Below are 27,301 nucleotides of genomic sequence, written 5' to 3' on the forward strand. Positions count from 1 at the left end.
TTGAAATTGAGGTCATACTCCTTGTTTATTAAAACATACCATTTATTGGATTACGGTCTGGACTTTGACTGGGCCATTCCAACTCTGTTTTGATCTTTGTCGCTCTGGATGGTTCACATTGTTGTGGTGCAGGAAGGTGAAGCCCCGCCCCGGTCTCAAATCCACCACGGCTTTTCGTCAACTCTCCTCCCATGTTGAGCTGCATCCATCATCCCACCCACCCCAACCAGCATCCCCGTCCCAGCTGATGAAATTGTTCAAAACGATGAAGGTCTCAGTATGTGTACTTTAACATATAAACTTGTGAATGCATTTAACAGCAGCGAGCGCCATCTCATATTTCACCGATCGTCGCACGGCGTGTTTTCTTGGCAGGACATGATCTCTGCTTTGCCGTTTAAATAGAATGATGATGAGACATTACATGCTTTGGAATCGCATTATGAGGCCGTAGTTTTGCCCAGGAATGAAATGTGATTCAGACGAAATACCTTCACACCAATCAGTGTCATCGATTTCGCCCAGTTACAGAACAACTCGTCCAAAGCGGTGAGACGGGTTCTGTTTGCTACGCCAATAATTCTCATGCGTTTTGCTCTAGATAGGAGGAAAATATCTTGTTGTAGCAAGAAGACAGCATGCAAACCAACCACTGAATTTTACACTATTGTGAGCAGAATGGGACTCATTTTCTCAGACTGGTCCACTTTACATAGCAACCCATTATTATTAAAATAATGTAATATAATGTGTTCTGTAAAACCTTGTAATTCAATGTATTTTACTAAAATATTTCCAATTCAGCGCAGGTTAAAGTTTCCTCCTAATGTAGATTTATTTTAACATGAGAGCCCATCTCAAATAATATTCTTTGCAACACATCCTTTTCAATAATGTTTTGTACAAATAAGCATCCACACATCCAAATCCTAAAAAGGAAATAAGAGTAAATAAAAAAAATTCAATTCAAATCAAAAAAATAAATAAATAAAATGTCACACTTTTGCTCCTTTTGAACGTCATACTAAACGGAGACATTGACTTTGAAAATTGCCAAACACAAAAGAAAGTTCAGAACGATGTCACCCAAATGACGAGAATATAGCACGACTTCCAAAATGAGCTGAAATGACAAATATTACAGCAGAATGTCGAAAACTTGTTCAAATGATGTCATAACTTTGAGAATGAGTCCAAATGAGACGCAGTGAAATTTAGGTTCATTCAATACAATTGGCTAAACTAAAACCCTAGCTCAGTTAACACCCAACAGTTAAGCTAATGCTAGCCATTAAGACGACCGTCTCTCAGTCAGTGTCGCATCTTCTTCTCTTTTGTCTGGTGTGAGTCTCGCAAAGAGCAAAGTCCTCAGTTTCTGATTTTGCTACATGTCGTTGTTTTAAAATTGTATGAATAGCTGACCAGACTGGAAATGATATGGCTTAAACTTCATTCAATTAATGAGTAACATTTTTGATAGACATAAAAAGACTCAAAAACGACAGCCATTTTGGAAAAATGGACATCCTGAAATTCCAGTGGCTGATGACAAAAAAATACGACCTGAGGGGTGAGGACATGCATATCTATGCTTGTGTCATCACAGTAGTATGTTGCACAAAGTCAAAAAACAGTTTACATGACAGTTTTGGATAGAAATATTCACCACAAAGCTACCGGTCCATGTAAAGCAGCAGATATAATTTTTATTAGAGCATCAAGTAGCACTACAATAACATAGTGTGGTCACAGGACGGGACAGTCAACCCTGTGTTACACAGGAGCTTTCACTAAAACCTTCATTTCTAGCTTTTGTGTTTTCAAATTTCTCCTTTGTAAAAAGCTAGATGTAACATCTTTGAATGTTTGAGTAAAGTGCTCCGTAAGCCCCCCCCCCCATCAGCACATTGCGATACATTGTGTTATTTTTCTGCACACTTTTCTTTAATGCTACCATGAATTCAGAGCATGCTGCTGCCCTTCACATTAAATATTACTGGGAAACTGACACAATATCACCACATGACACCACGTCAGGAAAGGGACATCACTGTCGGCACTGCAGAGGCTCGAGCACCTCCCCCCCCAAACCCCCGCCCTCAAAATGCTCGCCTCCTCTGGAAGTGGGAAAACACACCGGGAAACACACCACAGTACCATCCGACCACTCTGAGCTCTGGGCGTTCAGTCCAGAACATCCGTGTTACCCGACAATCATCGGTTCGATGGATTCTGGGCTTTCAGTTGCTTTGCTCCCAACTCAAAGACTAGACTGCAGCACCATCAAATTTCCTCTGTTCATTTTCAGTAAATATGCTTCAGAAACATCTACACTCACACATCTCACTTCACCCGACGAGAACAGGCCTAAACCTGCAGCTCAGGTGGGACAAAAAAACGGGGTTCGCTTTCCACCTTTATCCCTCACTGCGGACGGATGGCCAGCGCAGACGCTCACAGGCCCCAGTAAGGAGCGAGGGTCCTGCGGTCCCTCTCGTAAACATCGGGTATGATCCCGTAGGGTGTCTGCACCATCTTAACAGAGTTCCTGCCGAACAGCTTCCTCTCGTATTCGATCAGCTGGCGCCAGAAGCCGCCATTGGGCCTGATGATGGGACGGCGGGCCTTGACCCAAGCGTGGGCCTCGGCCAGAGACACGCGGTGGTACTTCATGAGGTACGCCAGGCACAGCGAGGCCGAGCGGCTCACCCCGGCTGCGCAGTGCACCAGCACGGCCCCTCGTTTGCGCCCCACGCTGTGGATCTTGTCGGCTATGCTGTCGAAGTACAAGGAGATGGGGGAGTGGGGCATGTCTGCCAGGGGGACCTTCACGTACTCCATATGTGGCCAGTTGAAGTTGGGCAACTCAATGGTGGCGTTGACCACGCAGGTAATGCCCTTAGACAGCAACAGGCTGCGGTTGGACGCCACGTTGCCTCTACTGAGGAAGAGGTTTGGGGTGATTTGGGCGATGCCCCCCAGCAGACTCCCACTCTCCGGCAGCAGCCTTGGCACGGTGGCTGGAACCATGGAGCTGCGATGGTGGTGGTGATGGTGGTTGTGGAAGAAGCTCTGGCTGCGGGAACCCATCGAGGAACCGGGCGAGATTCAAAACTCAAGAAGGCAAAAACTTGAGGTGCTCAGGATCATAGCAGTGAGGGACCCACCAGACAGCTCCTGCAAGACACAAAAACTCAATTTTACTCTTCTTCAAGACTAAATAGTTTTCTGTTTCATTGTAGACTCAGGCCCTGAAAACGGCGCTGACAGAAAGTTTTTCTTTCTTTCTGGCTGCCTCAAAAATACAGACCAATATACAGAACCAATTCTTTTCAGGAAAAATCACTGAAAAACATTTTCTGCATTTCTTTTCTGTCGATGCATCTTAAACGTCTGTCTTGGCAGTACTTATTTTGTACTGCTCCCAATGGGCCACAAGGTATGGCAGTTCGAATCATAAACAGATCAAGATTATATGTGGAGTTCCTCAAGGCTCCATACTAGTGACACTTCTGTAATATTCAAACCTCACAGATATTTATGTCACCAAGTCTGTCCATAATACAACTGAAACTGGATATTTGCAGACCTCATAAGCAGACAACCTTTTTTTCACAGTTTGACCTTTAATTAGATTAAATTTGATCTGTTTTAAGTCCATTAAGATAACCAAAATTATTTCTTTTTGCTTGGTGTCAGAATTTTCCATTCCGCTCTTGAACATCAGAAGGTTAAACACAAATCAAGCACATCAGGAAGAGAATAGCCAAGAACTGTCAAAAAATAAAGTTAGCTTTTTTTGTCAAATAGGGAATAAAACTTATTATTTTAGCTTATCAAAACTAATTAGTTTCAATAGAAACTAATTATTTTGTTTTTAGTGAAACTAGACTGATTTCACTAAACTACTTTCATGAAAATAGTTTAGTTTCACTAAACTAGTGAAAATGTAACTATTTTCACAATTTTACTTTATCATAAGTGTCTCTACAGGTTCATGTATAAAACATCAGAGGCAACTGAAAATATAGCAAATATTATGTTATTTTTGAAATAATATTTTCAATACATCTGTGTTTTATGCACTACTTTTTACCTTTTTTTTTTATTTCCCTGCGAAGTACTTAGAATTACTGAATATTTCTATTTGTGGAAACGTATATAAAAAAAAAAAAACAAGGACGTGCAAAACTGCAACCGTTTGCAAACGCCACAGAACAAAGAAAAAGACCTCCTTGTTTAAGAGCCCTGTGCTGCAAACGAATCCTCCTGGAACCATCGTCTGTAAAACCTGAGGGTTCTTGCACAGATCAAATCAAACAGAGGCTGCCGTCAGACCGACCAGTAAAACCATACAAATATATTTTCAAGAGGTTTTCATGGATGCTTGGTGTTCATGTCTGGGACTGGAGGACCGGCCCGTCTCCGCTCTGTCAGCGTTCAGGTGGAACGGCCTCGGCGCCGCAGGCCGAGTGGCGCTTCCTGCCACGTGACTGGAGGAGCCTCGCCTCATCTCATGTTCATCCATCCGTGGCTCCTGCGTACAAATCACACCTAGTCGTCATGGCGGCTGCTGATGTCAATGTATGTTTTTTTTTTTTCCTTAGGTCTTTAGGGCAAAAGTTGGCGCCATTTGTAATTTATTTTCTCTAAAAGTGAAGCAGCTACTAACATGGCCAAGCAACAGTTTCAACCCATCCACTTTTTTCACGTCCAATACCGATATTTGAGACTTTGTGTCGGTCGATACAGAAAAACAGCTGAAGTGATTTAAACACGTTTATTTTTTCCTAAGCACTGATGTAAAAGTACTGAATTACATATTAATATTATTACTCTGCACAAAACACTTAAATGCACCAACAGCTTCACAATCTTTTCATGTAAAACCAACAAAACTTTAGTTTGTTCAATCGGTGCAGTCAGGAGTAAAACAGCCAATGGGAAATAAATAAGAAACAGAAACAATAGGCCGACTATTTTGGTCAGACATGTAAAAAAAAAAAAGAAAAACCTGCAAGAAACATTCTTCCAGATGGTTCAATTAGGAATTCTAAATATAATGTAAAATAAATAATAAAGCACAAAGCATAGAGCTAGATGGTGTAGATCTGCCCTTATGTATCGGCCAGATTGCTACCGATTCCAGATCTAGAATTTGTTTCAACATCAGGATTGATACAGATATTAATATGGGATCGGCACGCTTCCCATTTGAATAAATATGTAATAGATGGAAAATTCCTTCTGTGTTAAAACTTATTAGCTGAGACATAAAAGCTGCAGGTTGAACTTTAGCCTCTATTGCCTCTTGGAAGTCACTTTTTTTTAAAAATAATAAATTTCTTAAAGTTTCTTTACCAAATTCTTGTTACATTTTTTTATTTCTTGATCAACAAGACGACTGGTCACACCAGTCAGGATAATAAACTGAACATTAGTACCTTTTAAACAGAGCAACACTTCGGAGTCGGCTAATATCAGAACAGCGACAAGTCAGAGCTTCATAAAGTTGGTGACCAGAAATCAGCCACAAATTTCTTTTTTTAATAAAGCTTTTGTTTTGACTCAGTTTTCTTTATGGGCTGTTCTTTTGAATTAGAAAAATAAATAAATAAAAAATCAGTCACTTACAGAGTCCTGAGTCCAGAGAAGATTATGCTTCTTTTTCCAAAGATATCGTTTCAGGACTTTTTCACGCACTTGAACTAAAACAGAAATGTGATAACAGCCTTCATCTCCCTGAAGGCTAAACTTGTGTTGCTTCCTCTTCACCTTGTAGGAGTCAAAAAATAAAAATAAAAAAATAAATAGACTTGAACTGATCACACCTTTGCCATCTCAGCACGGTCTGTGTTTGTTTTCAGGAAGAAAAGCGGCTAAAGCAACAGAATAACGTCTGCTCAGCCGACCCCCGGTGTCCAGTCAGGGCTTCTCAGAGCGCCGCCCTGCAGGAAGATTCACGGCCGTCGACAGAAACTAGTGATGAGGCAACAAAACCAGAGTTTCTACCAGTGAAGCAGACCAGCAGCAAAGGCAGCACACAAAAAATATTTGATTTTGAAACTTTATGTGGAAATCCACTTCATCTCAATGCTGTTCTGCCTTGTTTAGATCATTAAGAATTGTCAACGTTTTTGTTTTCTATTAACTTTGTTTAAATTATAAGCTAATAAAAAGAAAATAACGCTCAGATTCAATCAGAAGTAGTAAGATCTTTACAGGCACCATCACAAATCTGTTATTCAAGGCATAATCAAACCATCGGTGGAGCATTTTACTGGTAGATTTAATTTGATATTATCAGTTTAGATAAATTAAAAATTTTAAGGGGCAGCATTACTTGTTTTCCAAGCACATAAAAAAATTATGTTATTCTTGGTTGTTACAAAAATGCTGTATGTATCAAATATGACAAAAGAAATTTGACTTTGTAATTTAACACCTTGAAATTGGGCCTCTGTCTCTTTAAAAAGTCCTGCTCCTTCTGAAACTCCACCTTCAGGAAGTCATCACAACATGGCTCCTCTATATAACATATAGAAACATATTTAATAATGTTTTTTATCAGTGTTACACTGAGAAGTAGCTCCCATAATGAGCTCAGCAGATACTCAGTTCCACCAGGTGTTTGCTAATTGCTGCTGGCTAGTCTGAAGGAGCTGGGAGGGAAAGTTGAGGGGGAGAAGCTCAGAAGCTTGGAAACTGTAGCTTCGAGGAGTTACAACCAGCTGAATGGTTGCCATGGAGATTGAAGGATTTCTAAAACATGCATGAAAGAATCGAAGCAACACTCCAGGTATATTTCTGAAGAGGGAATAACATTATACCCTGATGTAAAGCAAAAAAAATCTACATAATACTGCCGTACTAACAATTTAACATGTTTATTTTTTCTTTGTGACCTTTTAAACTCAATGAAAGTTTATAAGGTCAAAAGTTCAACTGGCCCAACCATTACCCGAATCAAACAAAACTGGTGTTAAATGTTTATGCTACGTTTGTGCAGGAAGATTTCAGTAGCACAAACGCAGCACAGTTGATGGACACAAAATCGGTTTGATTTAACAAATGCTGGAGGGGCTGGTTGACCTTCTATGAGCTCAGGAAACCTTTATTAACATCTTGAAAAACAAACATTTGACATCAATTTTGTTTGATTTGAAGAAGGTCGGGTTTGGGCAGGAGGCTTCGCTCAGGTCAGAACCGGGCGCTGACCGTTCGGCTTCAGGAGGAGCTTGGGAAAGGCTTCAGAGGAGAGAGACGTAGCTGAGTGTAATCTACTATCAATCAAGTTTACTTGTATGGCATATGTCAGTAACAAAGCTCAAAGTGCTTCAAATCATAAAAACACAAAATGCAAACAAAAAAGCTTACACTCAACAGCTGAGAAAACCAGGAACAAACATTATATTTTGATGAGTGTCATCACCAGAATCATCGATACACATGAAATAAGTTGGTCAATGTTCCATTTATTGTGGTTCAAAAGCAACTTTAATCAGGTGGGGTTTGAGCCTCTGTCTAAGGGAACTCAGTGTTTCGGCTGTTTTGCAGTTTTCTGGCAATTTGTTCCAGACTTGTGGTGCATAGAAGCTGATGACTTCCGTCTTGATGACTCACTACATTCGCAGGCCTTTTCTGTTCCTCCAACATCCAGGGGTCATCCTGCGCCGCAGAGTACAGCTTTATCTTGTTAAACTCCGAATTAGAGTCTGCAGCTCCAACTGTCCGCCGATGCATCAACCTGCAACAAAGTACGAGATAAAAACTGGCTGCTGGGGCGCCTCGCCCAACATCAGCAGGGATCAAGACGATAAGGGAACCAAATAATCCCCGACAGGCACCTCCTCAAAGTGCTGATGCGCCACAGCACTGGGCTTTTGCTGAGATTTGCTCCAACCATGTAGTTATTAATACCGCATGCTGGGCCGGAGCGAAGCTGCACAGAGCAGAGGAGGGAAGAATTATGCACAAGCTGTCGCCACAGAAAAAAATTCTACCACGCGTCGGAGAAACTGCAGCCAAAACAGAACGAGGGTCAGCGGCGGTAACGGGACCCGAGCAGAAGGGCCCCTCCACCGTCCAGAATTCGCTCCGGCAGCAGGAAAATTTGACGTATTCTCAGGATCTGTCAACAGGTGGTCGCGGATCACAAATCTCCTCATGCTGTTCCCACACTGATAAGTTTCCACAGGGGGTCCGGTTCCCCGGTCCCCTCACACAAACTGGAAACGAGACCCACCCGCAGGAAAAAGCAGGGACAGCCTCAACACCGGATCAAAACCCAAACCGTCGCACCACTGCAAACGAAGACGAGTGGAAACAACGAAACGACGGAAACGTGAGGTAAACGGTGGCCGCCGACAGCCTCGTCGCTCAGTAGGAAGCAATCCGTTTATTCAGGCAGAATGAAGTCTGGAAGTGGCCGCTTGCAGTTTCTGTAATCAATGAGCGGCTCTGTGACTCTCACTGTTTCTGCGACGTAACCGGGAAGAGGAAGATTCAAGGGAACCAAAGCTCAGAAGGACAGAGGAGTTCTTTACCTTAGCCTTGTTTGGGAAAGGTCAAAGTTACAAAAGAAATCTGGTGGACTCGGCTGGATTTGGAGACCAAAAGTGAAACTTTTGTTACATTTTCAGCTGCTGCGGTTTCACACCACACCATGTCAAACGACCCAAACCATTTGAAAACATGGTCCTCCTTCCTGCCTGCTGCACCAAGAACCACTGAATGAAACGACATAAAACCTCTGACCTCCTTCTTTGTGAAATGTAAGATTTCTCTTTTATCTTCCACCAGCAGGTTCTCCCATTAGGACTCTAGTTGCACGTTTGTTTTGGTTGCATTTACCCAGAATGCCCTGCGCTATAGTCCACTTCATGTTTTTGGGGTGGTGTCCAGTCAGCTTGGTGTCACATAAAGTCGAACCGAGCCAGAGTTCACTTCAACCGAACAGAGACGGAGGTTTGATTTTGTGATCACATCTCCCCAAAGCGAACTGGACCTTGTAGGTAAACCAACCAGTTTGATTAAAGCGAACCAAACAGGGCACCAACGTCTTTCTCATCTGTTCTTCCAGCAACGTAGCCTTTAGCATTTTGAACACGATTAGATGCATTTAATGCCATGAGACCAGCATTCTATTGAAAAGATGAAACGATGCAGCGAATACTAGCTAACAAATACTGCAGTCTAAATCAGCCTTTTGGATTTTAATACAGCACACAAATACAAACGTAACCATGGGGTTCCGCAGAGTTATACACTTGGCCCCATTTCATTTGTGCTTTATTTGCTTTTATTACTTTTCAACCTCAGTGTATATTTAAAGGTTTCAACTCTGCAACTTTGCAAGACTGTCTGATGTGCATCAGATCCTGGTGGTCAGATCATTTCCTCCAGATCAATGTGTGCTCTGGCTAGCTTGGTTCCTCACACTGTTGGAAATCTGGAATCACTTTCTACATTTCTTAAAGTCGCCACTGACAAAAAAAACAAACAAAAACAAACAAAAAAAAAACTTGGGCAACTGTTTAATAGTAATACATCATTTGACCTGTTTGCCAAATGTTATGTTCATTCTTGTTTTTACCATTAAGCAAAACCTGGACAAATTAGTGCCATTATATCCAGAGTTGAGGCAGACATTTTGCTGAAACCGTTGCTGCTAAACTTTTGATTACATCCTGTAGGTAGGCGCTCTACAGATCTGTCTGCAGTCCAAAACAGAACATAGTTTATGGTCATAGAGTTGATTTCTGATTTCGGCAAATTCTACTTTGGATTTATCTCTAAAATTAATATACATTTGTCCTTAAATATAAATTAATTTAATATTTAGAGTTTCAGTTGTGTTTTGTATAAGTTTTCTGGTGACTGATTGATTTGCCTGCAAAAGACAAATTGAATCATCTGGTTAGACCTCAAAAAATCTCAGTAATTGGTTTCTGCCAATTACTGAATTGTCTGAGTTATGCATCAGACTGCTGTAATCTCTGTGTTGGTCTAGTTAGTTTTACTACTAATCATTTATAAAACTGGTAATTCAAAAACTGAACTTACAACCTCGCTGTGCTGCTAGTATTTCACCTTTACACACGTGATAAACATTAATATTTTTTTGTTTTTTCTTTTTCTACAGTCTGGCATTAAAATCAGACTAAATTATTTCTGCCTTTTTTAGTCATTTAGGAATTCCAATATTTTTAAATGTAAGAATAATAATTTTGTAGTTTTTATTTAAAAAAAAAGCTTACATACATTTGTTTAAAATAATTGTTATCATTGCCTTTGATTTAGGTCAATCTTTATGGGAGCCATTTCACAAGTTCCTCATAACTCATGCCTTACTTTTGGCCTATTCCAAACATGATGCTGCCACTCACACACTTCACTTCACAAACTTAAGATTTAATGACAGGAAGAAAAAAAACGTTTGTCCTTTTATATTCAGCATAAAAAAGGTTTCCATAAAATCCTTTATTAAAAAAATGTGTCCAGCATTTTTTAATGCTGGACACTAATATTAAAGACTAATATTTAAGACAGGATTATGCCACATCCTGACATCGTGAATGTTGCTCAAACTGAGGAAGAGCAGGGAAAAGAAAGAGAGACAACCAAATATCAGCTATACGGTCACATGTTGTCTTCAGACCTTTTGTATTTCCTGTTGTACATTTTATTCAGTGACACTTTCAACAGCAGTTTAAAGCATCACCCATCACTGCAGCGGACATGAAAAACAGATAAATGGATCTTCAATTATACGTGTTAATTATCTCTAATTGATGTTAAAAATGATGTCAAATGAAGCTCAAAGTGCTCTTTGTGTCCATTGCAAGAAAACTCAGCTGGTCTGAAGCTGCTGCCTTTATGCCCCTGGCTTCAACTTGTCTACATTTTAAGTGATTCCACAGCAGTTGTGCGATACAAATGTGTTTTCTCATTTAGATTTGGGGATTTTCATGTGTTTGTTGGTTGTTTCTTAGTTTTCACTTCTAAACAAATTGGTTCTGAATGTTTAAAAAGTCAGAAGTTGTTTCGCCTTCTGGTTCATTCTTATTGAACCGTTTCTGCCCCACCGTGTGAACACGCTCGTTAAATTGAATGAATCCCCGTGTTTATTAATTCATAAAGCTTCGGCTGTGAATGGGGAGCGCCTCTCTGCGCACGCGCTGCTCGTCCATGTGGAAATGACGCGAGGTGTGCGCGCGCGCGCTTCTAAGTTAAGATGCAATGTAATGGAAATTAACATTAACCAGCAAAAACAGCCAAACTGAAACGGGAGTCGTGTTTCTTTGACATTACTTTTTTCCCCCAGTTTTATTTATACGACATAAAACATAATAAATAGTAGAGTAATAGTAATAGTGAAGACTTTAAATAAAAATATGTGTATTTATGTTAAAAGAATCTGAACTAGGGTCAACAACATAATGCCGACGTTGTGCTCTAATCAGTCGTGAAACTCAACTTACCAGTCGGCTCTCTACCTCGGGCACTGATGGAGGTGTTTTTAAAGCGCCTTCAACCCCTGAAGCCAGAAGCCAGAAGCCGGAGCGCATCGCCGGGGTCTCACATCCACCGTCAGTCGGTCTGACCGGACTCACCGCCGGCGAGGTGGCGACAACAAGCCGAAACACACGCCAACATCACGGGAACGTCAGCGGAAAGGGGAGCCATCGGTACATCCGCCAGGTCCTGTCCGCTGTCTGAGGGAGACAGAGTACGGAGCAGCGCTGCCTCCGGTATGACGGGCGATCAGTGCCGCTCGCAGGGGGGCGGAGCAAGAGGAGGAGCAAGAGGAGGAGCAAGAGGTGGAGCAAGAGGAGGAGCAAGAGGAGGAGAAAGAGGAGGAGCACTCTGCCTCCATGATTCAACGCTTTTCTAATGTGCAAGAAGGAGATGAAAGTTCAGTTAAGAGGGTATGGATTTTGACAACAAATGTTAACTTGTTTTTAAAATAAATGCTAGCTTATAAAAAAATTGAACAATCTTTACTTTTATTCGTAAACGTTAGTATGTTTTAGTCGACAAAATGTACTATGTAGTAGAGAAGAACATGTGGAGCAGTGGGTTTATTGCTGTCAGAATTTTGTTTGAAAGTGCAACATATTTGTGATATTTTATAGTTCATTGTTATTTTCCGCCATTTTGTAAATTTATAGGTGACAATAGTTGTTCAAAATGAATGTAAATAATGGCTGAATGAACAAATTTTACTGTAAGCCAATCAAACCCCGAAATAGTTTTCTGTTGCTTTTTTACACTTTCCCCCTTGTCTTGTCTTTCAGTAAGATTAAATATAATTAGATTTCACCTGACTTTTAAAAGTTGGTCTCATTTTTATTTATTGACAGAAGTATTTTCATCATACTTCTGATGAAAATACCGTAATTTCCGGACTATAAGCCGCGACTATGTCTCGCGCTTTCGACCCTGCGGCTTATACAATGATGTGGCTTATTTAGGAATTTTTTCTAACGGCCAGTAGGGGCGCTGGAGCAGAAAAGGTAAGCGTAAGACAGCTGGAATATATCTGTAGAGGAAGACTAATGTAAGGTTGTGCTTTGTGCATGAATAAAATTAGCTCCCTCATCATGGAGAATGCAAGAAGAAATGCATATGATGCAGCTTTCAAGTTAAAAGCAATGGAGCTGGCCGATAAAGAATATCTGACGCTATTTCAATCCGACACTGAGGAAGAAGACTTCCATGGTTTCAGTGCACAGGAGAAAGAGGATGACAGCTCTCCGTGACTTTTAACCGTATGTTATTTAAACCAGCCATGTTAGGGCTGTTTTGCTGCTGTTCAGAAAGAAAAGCTACGGCATATTATTAAAACTTCAAAACACTTTCTGTGTACCGTCTTTCTTTGTAAATATCTCATGTTTCAATGTAGGCACGTGTGGCTTATACACCGGTACGGCTTACGTATGTACAAAAATGTGTTTCCTCTAAAAATGTAGGGGGTGCGGCTTATAATCAGGCGCGCTCTATAGTCCAGAAATTACGGTACTTCTGAAGTATTTTCATTATAGTTATCATTCATCGAAGTTTCTTGTCAACAAACCCGCTTAAAAAGGCAGAAGATGAGAAGATAAAGAAAAGGAAAGTTTGTTGCTTTTTTTCCTTTACTTTTCATTACCATATTTTTCTCCTTCGTCCTCCTCTGTCTCTTTTCTTCTCCAAGTCCTGCGGCCAGTCAGACTCATAAGTGGAGTTATCGCCCCAATTGACAAATACGCCAAATAAACACACAGAGAGTCCTATTTCCTTGAGAGTGCACACAGATGGATGGAAGGAGAACGTTTTACTGCTCACTGTGTTCATGGGCCTGTGAATAAATGGAAATACCGGCGATCAGGGCTATGCACTCTCTCGATTAATATATTCCCTGTTGTGATTGCTTAATACGCTCCTCAGGAATTTTGACATGAATATGAGTCACCATAGAACTGCACTGATTTGAATTAGCATAACATTGAACCTGCTTGCCTTGAAAGGCAATTCATTTATTTCTTTCAGTTTCAAAATGTAATAATTATTTTTCTTTCTCAAGCTGAAAAAAAATTACTGATTTGCTGCAAGAGTCCTGAAGATTGAATCTTAGTTACTTTGCATTGAGACACATTTTATATGTATATTTATTTATTTATATAGTGGCTTCAGCTATATTTTAAAAGGGCAATATTATATAAAATCAAACTTCTTTTAGCTTTACAGCAGGTTATAATGTTATTCTCTCATCAACAACATACCTGGAGTGTTGCTTTGATTCTTTCATGCAACGCTCCTTGTTGCATGAAATCCTTTACTTTCCCCTGGCAACCATTCAACTGTGCAAAATGCCTGGGTGGACCAAGCTCCGCCTTCAAGACGAAGCCCCTCCCCCGCGACTCCCCACTTCAGAATAGCCAGCAGCAGCTAGCCAACATCTGGTGAAGCTTCTCAGTGCAGCGCTAGTAAAAATGTTGTTAAAGGGTTAAGAGAGGAGCCATGTTGTGATGACTTACTGAAGGCAGCATTTCAGGAAGAGCAGGAGTTTTTAAAGAGACAAGTGCCCAATTTTAAGACTTTAAATTATAAAGTAAAAGTTCTTTAAGCCATATTTATTGATATATATAGCATTTTTTAAAAACAACTGATGTATCTAGAAAATACATAATGCTACTCCTTTAATGGATTTGCTCCTAAAACACAATAGTTAATTTGGGAAGACTGATTAAAATGAGGCAGAACTTCAGATACAGTCACTATCATATAGTCTGTAACATGTGGAATAAAATATTCATTCCATAAGAAGGAGGAATCTTTCCTCCTCCTTTGCCCTTGTAGATGTTGTTGCTGCTGTTCTATACAGCAACAACATCTAATATCTTTACACAAATCTGTTTGTTTCAATGTCTCCAGAGATCCGTGAGATCAACTTGCAGGTCCTGAACTCTGACACCCTGTGCACTCTGCTGCAGCTCAGGCAATGTGTACATGCAGCAACTGCACACACATTACCAATTTAAATGTTGTCTTGGCGTTGCGGGCTGCAGGCGGCTAGAGAAAACAAATAAACCAACAGTTCTTTCAGGTCCGTTATTTCAAATCTCATTATTGACGCCCTGAGAGAAACGGCCAGAACTCCGAGACCTTCAGGATCGCAGCTGCACCTGCAGGGCTCTCTGTGCGAGGACCTTAGTGAATACATCCATGTGCAGAGCCATCATTAGACATGCCTTCCAAACTCAATCCCATTTCAAAGAGCTCCTGGGGGAGATATTACGCACCCCGTAAACCTATGGCCTCTGCCTCAGTCATCGCTAATTACATTCCCAGTTCAATCATGTGGAAACAAACAGCATTAGTAAAAACCAAAGCAGTGACAAAAGAAAAACAGTTAGAGGGTGAGATTTTTTAAATTTATTTATTTATTTGTTTATTTTGCACTTTAGGGATGATCCAACATGTCTGAGAGATTTCTGAAACTGTATCTAAGTGTAACTTTTTCACCCAGGGGCAAGATAATGAAAAATGGGGAAACTGCATTAGTATAGTAACAAGGTAATGGGGGAAAAAATGTTTGGAGGTGTGGAGAAGGAGACCCAGCTCAATGCCGAAATGTCAGATGAGTCAGAGGCATTCTGGAAAGAGCATCTGCCATGGAGGCTGAAAATTTACAATGACACCATCGCCCATAATAACAAGCACCTGCAGCCACTCGGTGAAGGAGCTGTCTGCCCCGAATCAGTGGGGGATGTAACACTGATTAACCCTGAGCGCCTGTAATGCCAGATAACTGATGGGCTGCCACGGGGATTTAACTGTAAAATTCTGCATGGATCCCTGCAACAGCAAAACATGGACACTTGGTAACCTGCTCAATTGTGACGACTCATTTAACTTTCTGGAACCCAGAACCCCTGAATTATGAGAAAGTACTAACAGGAGCGCCCTTCAGAAGTAGAAAAGTTTTACAACCAACACCTTCAGCAGTGCATTTGGGGTTCTTGTATGATTATCTCCTCTAAGTCTTAGTGGTCCGGTAGTTTCTGCAGGTCATTGGACATGGCTGACTCCACACTGATTCTGGAACAGTACTTTCTCTAGTTGGTGGCAGGTTTGTTTGTTTGTTTCTGGCAGCCAGTGGGAGATAAGGTACCTGCTGTGCTGTTACCCTTTTTAGAAGAAGGGTGTTGTTTTCATTTGGGCAGTTCATCAACACAGTTTTCTATTGGACTAAGCATGTGATGGTACGCTAGATTTACTCCCATAACACGTTGACATAGGCTTCATCTCCATCTCTTTATTACCAGACATTTTTTCATTGTTATGCCCTTCATCTTTTATACAACATAACCACATTACTTCAGAGAATGTAAGTATTTGGGGTCTTGCAGCTTGTTGTTGAAAATGCAACACTAGCTCTAACAAGAACCACTGAAGGAAACAACATAGCAACTAGTTTGATTAATTGTAATGCTTAAATTGTTGACAGTGTTCTATGACTTTGTAATTTTGTATTTTTAAAACACTTTAAACTCCCTTGTTTCTGAAATGTTAAACACAAATAAACTTGATTGATTGATAGAAACCTATGACTTTCATCTTTACAAAATGTAAACAGAATGAGTGAGTGAATTTTAGCAATTGAAACATTTTGGGGGCTCGTCTAGGATCTAATAAAAAAGCTTAGCTTGGTTTTTCTTTGAGGTGGTTTTAGATACATTTTTACAGCTTCTTTCCTTAGCTAAAGTTAGCTTTTGACATGCTAGTATAGAGGGCTATAGTCATAGATAAGGCAGGATGTATCCTAATTTTTTCATTTTGACCCAACCCTTTTTTTTTCTTTTTTTGGCTTCACATAGCAACGATAACCTGACAAAATTGATGGCAGGTTAACAGCCATACGTTATTTGCAGTGGTAGTGGTCATCACTGTATCAGTGTCTTCAGCCTTTCAGAATAATTATCACTGAGAAAGCTAACCAAAGTGTGGATGAGATGATACCCGCTGGCTTGAAACGCTAGAGATGTTTATTTTTGTCTGAGCTGATGTGTGTAAGTGTGTGTGTGTGTGTGAGAGAGAGAGATGGTAAGATGAGGGGAATGGAAAGTGTTTTTTGTGGTCAGCGGAGATTGAGATGCAGGAGTGTATTTGTGTGTGTGTGTGTGTGTGTGTGTGTGTGCGTGTGTGTGTGTGTGTGTAGGTCTAAATAAAGTTGTTGCTGATCCCACAGGCGCCCCCCTCATTGCTCCAGCTGTGATGGTGGTGAAGCAGACATGGGATCTAAATGCTTGCTGTGGCGACATGCAAGAGCGTCAAGGTGGCTGAGCGCAGCAGCTCGACGCCTCTCTGTCACTCTGATCAGAGCTGCTCCGTCATCCAACACACACACACACACACGCCCACACGCACACATTTGCTTGCTGCACAGATGAAACAGGAACCGGCTGCTATGGAGGTCTCTCATCTTATTTCATTAAGGTTATCTCTCTGAGTCCTGCACGGCTTGCTTCTGAATGTGAGTCGGTGAGGAAGAAGAAGCACACAGATGGTTGGGGGTGGGAGGTAGAGGGCTGGGGGGGTGGTGGTACGGCAGACTTCGCCGCTCTGGTTAGTCACGACTCCTCTCTGCCCAGCGGATGAGTGTGAGCAACAGGGTGAATGTGAGCTGCCCCTCCTCCTGGTGATGGGTTTACCTCCGTGTTAATCAGCACACAGCTATAACAGCCAGAGCAGAAAGACAATATGTGTGTGCAAGTGTGTGTGTGTGCCTTTCTTTGTGAGGAGCCAATTTAGTCTTTAGTCAATGCGAGAACAGATGCGTTTAGCTGTGATCGTTCAGGTGAAAGGGGCTGGGCGGTCCTCACAAAGACAGAGACAGAAGATTGAGAGAGTGTGTGTGTGCGGGTGTGTGTGTGTGTGCATGTGCGTGTGTGTGTGTGTGTGTGCGCCCTTTAAAGGGTCGTACAACAACACAGAGCAAAGATGTGGGAGACATCTTCCTCCTTCTTCCCTGAATAGAAGCAAAGTTAAAAATCAATAAGGCACCAGCAGAGGAGAAGCTCTAAAACCAATGGATCGATGTGCCTTGTGCACTTTGTGGTTTCTTTTTGCATTTTCTTGAAGAAGAAGAAGAAGAAAAATACGAAAAAACATATTTCACTGATCTAATAAGAGCATTAAACTAAAGGAATAAAAAGGCGCTAACGAGATTATGCTGAATCACTATATTAATTCATGCATCCATCTATTGTCTACACCTGATTTTGGATCAGTCCAATAAATAAAACTGGGCTGATATTAATAGCCGATATTTATTTCCATCTTGTTGCTGTGTGTTTCTAGGGGAAGAAGGACAGTCAGGCAGCGTTTGTTTGGTCATGTGACAATAATAGTGAAGTAGCAAAGGATTGTGGGGAGTTTACCAGAAGCAGAGAAGCAGTAGACGTGATTTTTTTCCAGATATCAAAAGGATTAAATATATCAATTATCGGCCAAAACAGCTATAATAATACTGCATATCGATATCGGCTGAAATCGTCATATCTGAGCATCCCTAGCAATAAATAATAATAATAATTGTGTTTTTCCCACCTCCATTAAAAAAACAAGATGGTCAAATATAACATAGCTGATATAAATATAAATATATAACATATAAATAAATCCCTGCGACAGACTGGCGACCTGTCCAGGGTGAACCCCGCCTCTCGCCCAGAACGTTAGCTGGGGATTGGCACCAGCAACCCTCCCGACCCCATTAGAGACAAAGGGTGTATAGAAAATGGATGGATGGATATAAATAAATCAATTGTAGACTAATAGGAGTTTGTTATACTTATGTTTCTTTTTATTTAGAGCATTACTGAAAAAAAGTTTAATATTCTGCAGCACATTTACTTGAAAACATCCAGTAAACAGGTTCTTATGCTTCAAATAATATTTTAAAAATCTGTCAAATAATTTGCTTTATTGTGTTTCTTTTGTCTTTATTTTTTACATTAGTGCCCGTTTCTCTTCCAGGAGTTCCTCCTTAGCTTCATGTTCCCACACAGCTGTTGAACGCCTCTTTATCAACTTGTTTATTTGTGCAGCACATTTCAGCAACAAGGCACTTCAAAGTGCTTCACACCAGAAAAACATAACGCAGTGGAACAAGTAAACATTGTATTTTACCAAATGCCATCATCAAAATCATCAAGCAGATATAAAATATATACACTGATCAATGTTGAAGTCATTATGAATCCAAGGCATCTTTGGGATTTCAGTCTTTTAGACTCCATGTCATATTTACGCTTGGAGCTTTTCTCTACTTATGGTGGAAATATGAAAATGGACAGAAAAAAAACATCCAAGGTCACCTTTCATAGCTCTTAATAATATAAACATAATTTACATGCCAGAATTGTCTGTTTTTACCAAAGAACAAGAGAAAAAAAGAGACTTAAACACCTAATCTGACACAATAGAGTGATTATGATGGTGATAAAAGTTAGAAACTTGGTTAACTAGGCTGAGCTGAAAAAATATTCAAACCCAATCCTTCTAAACATTGACAGGCTAAAACTAAAAAAAGGCTAAATAAACAAAAGAGCAAAACTGACATGCAAAACAAAAACAAACCTTGTGAAGATAAATAAAGCATAAATCAAAGGTGTGGTTGAAACAGACGAGAGTGTGAATATATTTTATTTATGCTCGACAAATTTCTTTTAAGACTATTTTCATGCTCCATCTGTCCTCATAATCCAGTTACAGATTTGTTCCAGTGAGTTCTTAACTTGTGCAAAAAATAAAAATAAAAAAAGAAAAAGAGAAAGAAAGAAGTTTGAGCCGTGATGATCTGAAAGCTTCCTGCCACGAGAGCACGAGGTTTCCATGTTGAACACTGATCCACGAGGTCAGCGGCAGTTTATCACTGAGGGTTCAGGACGAGCAAAGAGCAGGAAGAAGTCAGGCTGAACAGAAATCTGTGCGCACGCGCGCGCGCGTGGGCGGCTTGAGAAAGTTGCTGTGCGCGCGCCGGGCGCTGACACCAACATCTCCTCCATCTGCTGCCACTTCAGCACCGACTGCAGTCACACTGACGGAGAAGGAGGCTGCAGGTGAGGAATCCGCTCCGGTTCAAATCGGATTCTGCTCAGAAAATAAACACGGCGGCGCATAAAAAGCCTAATTAACTCTCCAATTGATTAGCTGTTGTTCCAGGGCGGTCTTGTTACTGAAAAATGTCTCCGTTTCTCAGACTCTTTTCCATTACATCCCTGCTTTTACACTGAGAATATCATAAAAGTTTATGAATGTTATATCTTTCAAAAAGTGAGGCATAATTTGTAACATTTTATTAGTTTTAAGGTCAAGAATGTAAATTAACCTCGCGTGCAACCTTATCTGGGAAAGACTCCTTTATCAACACTAATTTAAAGTGTAGAGAGGTGAAACAAAGGCTGAAAATTAAGAAAAAACTGAACTACATGAAGTGCAAAGAGGTGGATACATCATACATATTGATTTTATTGAACTATTTCTTCAATATGGTACTTATTTCTATTCACTGCTAGTTTAATCTGCAGACAGGGCCGGCCCAAGGCTTAAGCAAACTAAGCAGCCGCTCAGGGCCTCAGAGCCACTAAGGGCCCTGAGAGGAGCTGATTTCTTTTTTTTTTTTTTTTTTTTTTATAATTTCTGTCATTATTTAATCAAAAACGCACAATTTCAATATGAAGTGATTTGTTTTTACAATAATATCTATTTGATAATGTATGTAGAAATTATTGTTTTATGGATAAAAAGAAAAAAAAAATACTCCATGGGAAAAATTTTAATATTTTGCTCCCACGGTAAGCGTAGGTACCGCAAACCGTGCGGTACCTACTGGTGGCCGCGGAAGGTACCGCACGCTTCACCGGTAACGTGAGCTGCTGTACGATGAGCAGCAGAGCGCATCCAAACGTCCAAAGCTCTGGTCAGAAGTTAAGTTAGCAACACAATGTCTGAAAAAGGACTTATTCTTCAGGGAGGGAGAAAAGAAAGAAGAATTGAAAAAAGCCAAGATAAAAGTTTGTTTTAATGAGCCTTGGTAATGTGATGTAATGTAAAAGATTTGTAAAGCTGCTAATAGAAAATTAGCTTGATAGCGACCTGGAACGGTTCAGTTCAACATTTATGCTAGGGTCTGAGTGCTTGATAAAAAGCTGTAAAGAAATGTATGCAGAGGAGGCCTGTTAAAATGTTCTGGTTTTTAAGAAAAATAAAAAAGAGAGCAAGAAAAAAAAGATGTACTCAGAAAATGTCCAAAAGTCAACAAAATGTTTAACTTTTGAAATTCAGAAATTTTCACACATAATCTCAACATTTATACGCTTTTTGGTGGAAATGCACTCATTGTTTTCCTATCTACACTGGTCCTAATACGTCGTCATAGAGATATGATGCTGAGCCATTTTAATATAGCAAATTTTAGTCTGTAATGTGAGGCTTATATCTGTAGAAAACTGAAGGAGGAATTCTTAATTATTTTTCATCATTAACTTTCTCATCTCATATTTTGAAGAAGGAATTATATGATCTTGTAAATTTAAACAAGATCAATTTACAGTCTGTTCCCTACTAATTCAGCAAAGTAAGCAAAACATAAAGTAAGTGTGACGGAAAGGATCAGTTTTTAAAGAAATTAACAAATTAAAATCTAATTTTCTACAATTTTAAGACTTCTAGGGGAACTTTTAAATTCATTCTAAGATCCCTGTTAAATAAAAATGGGGGTTTGGTACAGTGGTTTGATTTAAAATCTCAAAACCTCCTGAAAACATACGCACTGTCATCACATCACCACAACAGAGGTAACAGAAGATGCTTTCTGTGGTCAAAATCAGTTCATCACCTCAATACAGCTTTACAAAGTCACCCAGGTCTCCACTGGCTTCTAATATTTCTGTGGTTTATCACTCTGGATTATCCTGAAACTGAAACTTGGGGGGGAAAAAAGAAATGTTCCTATTTTTATTCTATTCCTATAAAGCTGAACCTTTGAAAAGGAACAGAAAAAAAACGACAAAAAATCTGACGACAGGATGTTTGTATGGCTTCACTTGTGATCATTGCATAACCATATGTTATTAATCTAAGAGCTTTCTAAAATGTTAAAATGATGTAATAAATAAATAAATAACTCAATTCATACTTAAAGGATAAGATGACATGGAATTGACAGGCATTTAGAGAAGACAGCCGCACAGCAAGACCTTAAAAACATTCACGTTGATGATATAAAGAGGACGGCATCATCACTGGGTTATGTCTTCCTGCTTATTGTTGCATTGTGATTACATCTGCACCCAGTGTGCATAAATTAGACCTTCTTAAACAGGAGTTAGTGCACTACAACAAGTGAAGAGGAGAATATTGAATGAGATAGTGACAGGCTTTTCCTCCAGAGGGGACTGCATTGATTTTGAAAGGGCTCCATCTTTAACGCTGGCCAGTTGGGGAAGCAGCAAAAGTTCTTGTACTGGAGGAGCAAACAAAACAAACATGATTTTAAACTTGTGCAACGTCAGGCGTTAAACACAGAGAGAGAAAACCTGATTAGTTTGCTCTGACTGGCAGGAAAAGAAAGACACAATCTCCCTCTGCTGAGGCCTGTTTATTCTGGAGAGTTTATTTAATAAGACGCACAGAGGCATAAACACATTTCTTCTCCTTCACATCTTCTCAAGCGCATCTCCGGCTTCTGCATTTCACGACTCCAAGCTCAGGGCTCCCTCCCTCCTCGGTCGTCTTATCATCAAAGGTTGAATCCGCCATCATAATCAGATTCAGGCTCTCAGCTGTGATAAGCCAGTAGGAGGCCGGCGGTCTCCTCACTGCCTGCGTCACAGTTTGTTCCCCCAAGTCACACGGCAGATCGAGACGCCTCTGTCAGAGACGAACATTATTCAGCTCCTTTTAGCAGGAATCGGGCAGAAGTTAAGGACTAAACAGCCCAGCTTCAAATGAAGTGGCTGTTTTTGTAATATAAAATATGAGAAATTTGAGATATTTCTCATATCTCAAATTGATATGAGAAATATCAATTTGAGATATTTCTCATATTGATATGAGAAATATCTCATATCAATGAGATATTGATATCTCATTGATATGAGATATCATATCAATGAGATATGATATCTCATATCATATCTCATTGATATGATAGTTTTAATGGAGTCCATTAAAACTAATGGAGTCCCTCCATTAAAACTAATGGAGGGACTCGATTGACTTTTTTTAATCGAGTGAATTGCAGTGTCTGTAATTAATCGCAATCAATTGAAAAATTAATTGCGATATGACAAAATTAGCAATATTTTCTTAAGAGTCTTCCTGCTACTAAGTTATTGGGGGAAAAAAAGATGAATTCAACAACAAAAATAATTATTGTTTTTAAGCCCCTAATCATTCATAACTTCTTGCAAGAATTTTTTTTTTTTTTCGGACTGCGGATGCTGGCTTTAGAGTGGGAACGTCTGTTTGCTGCGCCATTGTTAGCATTAGATGCTATTTCAGCCTTGATTAGCGTCGGTGATACGCCAACTCCTTTTACCACAACTACAGGATAATCCAGCCTCCCATCAGATGGTCTTTGACACAGAAATGAATGCCCATTGGGCCAAGAGAAGCTTTGTGGATGCTGCTTGTGCGTATTTATGGGTGAACGAGAAACGCAACAAAGTGTCCGAAACTTTTTTTAAATTTATTTATTTATTTCCCCACCAGGGGGTCTTTTTGTGGGCTCTAGTGTCCCTTATATGACAGTAGGCTGACAGGAAAGGGGGGAAGGAGAGGGGGTAAGACATGCGGCAAATGTCGGCGGGTCCGGGAATCGAACCCGCGACGGCCGCGTCGAGGACTGAATGCGAGTTGCGCTGTCCCCTAACTATCGCCCAAACTTTATTTTTTTAAAAAGAAAACGCAATGAATTGCACAAAAAATTTGACTGTTTTAAATCCACAAAATTAATTCAAAATTGAATTCATTTCAATTTTGTAAAAGCAAAGAAGTTGAAGCTATTTATTAAATATGGAGATGGTTTTTCAATTCACATTCAAAAATGTTAATTTTATTTTCAGTAAAGATTTATGTGGACAGAAGACAAAAGTTAAAATCTCATGTTTTTTTTCTAAATCTTTTCCTCAATTAAAATAAATAAAAAGTCATTTTCTTAATTGAGGAACTTTATGTGCACAAACATGGTAACCTGAGCGTTCTGGCTGCCGACTCTTACAGAGCGATCCGTGGTTCCAGAAGGCACATTATCATCCTTACCTGGAAGCCTGTGTTGGTATTACAAAGCCCTGGATCCGAATCTCGTTTTTGTGGCTCAAAATTGATTATTTTTAAATGATTTGCTTTGAAAAACAATGGAAAGGACTATTTTGATTTAATCATCCAAATGATGTTTCACCAAGTTATATTTATCAGCCAATCTGTCAAGAAATAACTCATTAAAACAGGAGCCAGTCAGACACAGAATAACACAAACACGTCATTTTATTATGTGTAAAAACTGACGACCACGACATGACAACACTTGGAAATAAAAACACTTTTAAAAACACCGTCAGTCTGAGGAGGATTACAGCAGAATGAGCCTCTGACCACAGTCCAGCATCCTCAGAGCTCCTACGCCTTGGTGATGTAACCCTCTTTGATGAGGAAGTCGTAGATTTTGCGCGTCTTGTTGACGTCGATCTTGATCAGCGCTCGGGCCTGCGCCAGCCGCAGCCCGCCCTGCCGCCTGCACTCGTTGAGTAAAGCCTGTTTGTACTCCAGGTAGGCCCCCGGCACCAGCCGTACCACCTGGCACAACTACGCAGACACACGGGAAGAAACGAAACGTGTGTCATTATGGCCGCCGCACATATCAGGAAGACTTACCTTACAGGAAGTTTATCAAGATCCAGTTTTAGTTGATAAAAAGTACAAAAGCAAAGAGCGAAGGGAGTCTTTCTGCAGTAAATTAGGGATTATTTTAGTAATCTATTATTCTGACGATTAATCAATTAATCACATAAAACACTGGAACATTCTGAAGATTTTCATTTTCATGCAACATCTTAAGATTTATTTTATATAATATTAGTTTTAATGAGAAAACAAAGATTTGATTGCCTACAATGCAGTGACAGCTTTCATTTAGTGGATTTGAAACAATGAAGCTAAAAGTGTTTTGGGTAAAACATGTTTACAGAAAAGGTGTTTTTCTCTTAAATGAAAAATGTGTTTACGTTTTTTGTATACATACGTTTATATATATGTGCACATTTGTTGGTTCAATCCCTGCTCTGAGTGAGTTCTTTCAGCAAATGGTCTTTTTCAGAGTCTGTATGCTCCAGTTAACGACTAATCGATTCTCAAATTAGATGGGGATTATTTTAATCATTGATTAATCACGATTAATCTCATTAGTTGTTCCAGCCATACAGTAAATTCCCAGTACAACTCGGGTATAAAAAAACAAGGCGCTTACATCACACCGAGTCTGACAAGGTCTTTAAAATCAACATGTGGCTACATGATAAATCGTAATAAGCGGTGGATCAGCTCCCTCCATATCTTGGCAATCTAACTGAACCCCCCAGGATTTAGAGATTTATTTGTAACCATTCCCTGACTTATACTTTTCAATCATCTTTTCTCTGATTTGCATGGACTATTATGTCTTTATGTTGCAAATACTGATTAACCAGTGAATTTTACCTTCCAGACACAGGTGTCTTTATACACAGGCAATGCGCTCAGGTGACCTCTATCCAACCACCATCAATTGACTGGACCTCTGTTGAATTAGGTCTGTCACTTTAAAAGGGGTGAACATTTATGCAGTCGCTAATTCCATGTTACCTGGTTATGTTAGTCCTTATTTTGCACAAATTTTAAATGAAATTTTACATTGACAAAATTTCTTTTAATATTTTGTCAAAAATACTTTGGAAGGCATTTCAATGCTCTCTTATGCATCGCCATGGCAATCCCCAACAAACTAAATTTAAAGTGCAACAAAACACTGTTATGAAACTAACAGGTAAAAGTCAAAGATCCACAGAGAGTCACTGAGAAATAAACAGTTAGGCAGCAACAGGCTGCTTCTGCGACAGAACAAAACTTTCTAACCTTTCTAACACCCGACTGCAGATGAGCCGAAGATGACATCACTGAGATTAACACTTGGGTTTCGGGTGACCATGGCAACAAATAACTTGGAAGTTCTTGCAGCAAAATGTTCCTGAGCAACACAATAGCAGCCCTTGGTTGGTTAACTGAATAATGAAGCTACTTGTTAATTTTTACAGGGGCTTTGAAAGCATGAATACACTGAGGTTAAACAGTCTGATGCTCAGGGAGATTTCCTGATAAAGAGAAAGCTGAATCTTTATCTCCGTCAAGTCTCACATAAAGGGACAATTTCTTTCTTCTGAGTTAAATCTCGTCTTTCTTTAGAGGCTAGGAAAAGACCTGGATGTGCTACGTTTATCCGGTGATCCGCGGAGGTCGTAGTCACTCCTGAAAAAATGCTGCTCTAATCTCTTATGATTCCATTTTATGGAAATTTAGAGGTGAACCTTTGGCTGAGGTCATTAGAAAACAGTGAGCAGTCTCCTTTCTGTCTATGGACACAAACACCGGGACGGACTTGGCAGCTTTTGTCAAAGTTTCTCCTGTAGATATCCACAAAAACGCATTGCAAATGTTGGCATAAAACAATTTAAATGCATCTGAAGCAGGTGGGTTTTAAAATCAGGCAAAAAGCCTCACACACTGGACACTTTATGTGTGTGAGGCTGTCATGGCCGTACCTCCTTCTCACGCTCGTCGAGCTTCTCCGTCCCTGGAAGTCCAGTCAGGTTGAGAGGAGGAGCACTCCGCCTGCCTGTTGCTGAGCAGCAGACACGTAATAACGTTTAAAACACCCAGTTCACACGGCAACGCTGCTCTAATCATCAGACAACAGGCTGTTAACTATCAGGGGAACAAAACGTTACAAAGCGTGAAATGGCTCAGTAGCACAGCTGATTGTGTTAAATATAATTATTTCTTAAGTTGTGATTTTCTCCACTGACTTAATGCGATAAAATTAAGGCTTAGTGTTTTCTAAATGTAAAGTTTCACAATATGCTACTGTAATAAAATATAACTAATCTTAACAGGAAGTGTGAAGGGCTCTGTTAACCTACCACAAAGCTTAGCATAGCTTAGCTTAGCATGGTACAGTGTAGTACCGGTATACATCTAGTGTAGGGTAGCTTAGCATAGTTTAGCATTATATTGCATAGTATAATATAGTTGAACATAGCCTGACAAAGCACTACTGTAGGTTAGCATAGCATAGCATAGTTAAGTACAGTGCAGCACAGCACAGTATAGTATAGTTTAGCATAGCATAAAACATCATAGTATTGTATAGCACAACATAATGTAGTTAAGAATATTATATAACAACATGGAAAACCATTATATAGTCTAGGATAACCAGGTATAGCAGACTATACTAAACTATTATATATATCTGCTATATACTTATAACTTATAGTATATCCGATATGTTTAGCATATACTAAACATATGCTATGGAATAACAGTGTAGCGGTGCAGTATTGCATAGCATAGCAAAGCATATTATAGCACAATATAGCATTGCATGGCATAGCATAGCATACTTTAGCATAGTTTCATATAGTCCAGTCGAGTCTTGAATAGAACTGCAACACCATCTGGGAAATTCTGTGTCACTTAAATAAAACTAAAGGTCTGG

The 27,301-nt window shown here is 39.9% G+C and overlaps 2 protein-coding genes across 4 annotated transcripts in view; both read right to left on the bottom strand.

Moving 5' to 3' along the window:
- Nucleotides 1-426: 426 nt before the first annotated feature.
- dusp14 (dual specificity phosphatase 14) lies at nt 427-11,770 on the bottom strand. Of its 2 annotated transcripts, XM_044118537.1 has the most exons (3): nt 11,484-11,769; nt 7,624-7,747; nt 427-3,177 (listed from the first exon to the last, which is right to left on the bottom strand). In XM_044118537.1, exon 3 carries the CDS (start codon nt 3,088-3,090, stop codon nt 2,455-2,457), a length of 636 nt encoding a protein of 211 aa, XP_043974472.1. In that variant the 5' UTR covers nt 3,091-3,177; nt 7,624-7,747; nt 11,484-11,769; the 3' UTR covers nt 427-2,454. The 2 variants fall into 2 exon arrangements, with proteins under 2 accessions (XP_043974472.1, XP_043974471.1); XM_044118536.1 differs by lacking the exon at nt 7,624-7,747 and having other exon boundaries at nt 428-3,177; nt 11,484-11,770.
- Nucleotides 11,771-24,021: 12,251 nt separating this feature from the next.
- tada2a (transcriptional adaptor 2A) overlaps nt 24,022-27,301 on the bottom strand; it is a 43,226-nt gene continuing 39,946 nt past the window's right edge. For both annotated transcript variants that reach the window (XM_044118539.1, XM_044118538.1), the window contains exons 14-15: nt 26,346-26,425; nt 24,022-24,357 (exon numbers count right to left, since the gene is read on the bottom strand). In XM_044118539.1, coding sequence (XP_043974474.1) covers nt 24,172-24,357; nt 26,346-26,425 — 266 coding nt within the window. In that variant the 3' untranslated portion in view covers nt 24,022-24,171. The remainder of the gene's footprint in view (nt 24,358-26,345; nt 26,426-27,301) is intronic.

Source organism: Gambusia affinis, linkage group LG06 (assembly GCF_019740435.1).
Source record: "Gambusia affinis linkage group LG06, SWU_Gaff_1.0, whole genome shotgun sequence".
Lineage (NCBI taxonomy): Eukaryota > Metazoa > Chordata > Actinopteri > Cyprinodontiformes > Poeciliidae > Gambusia > Gambusia affinis.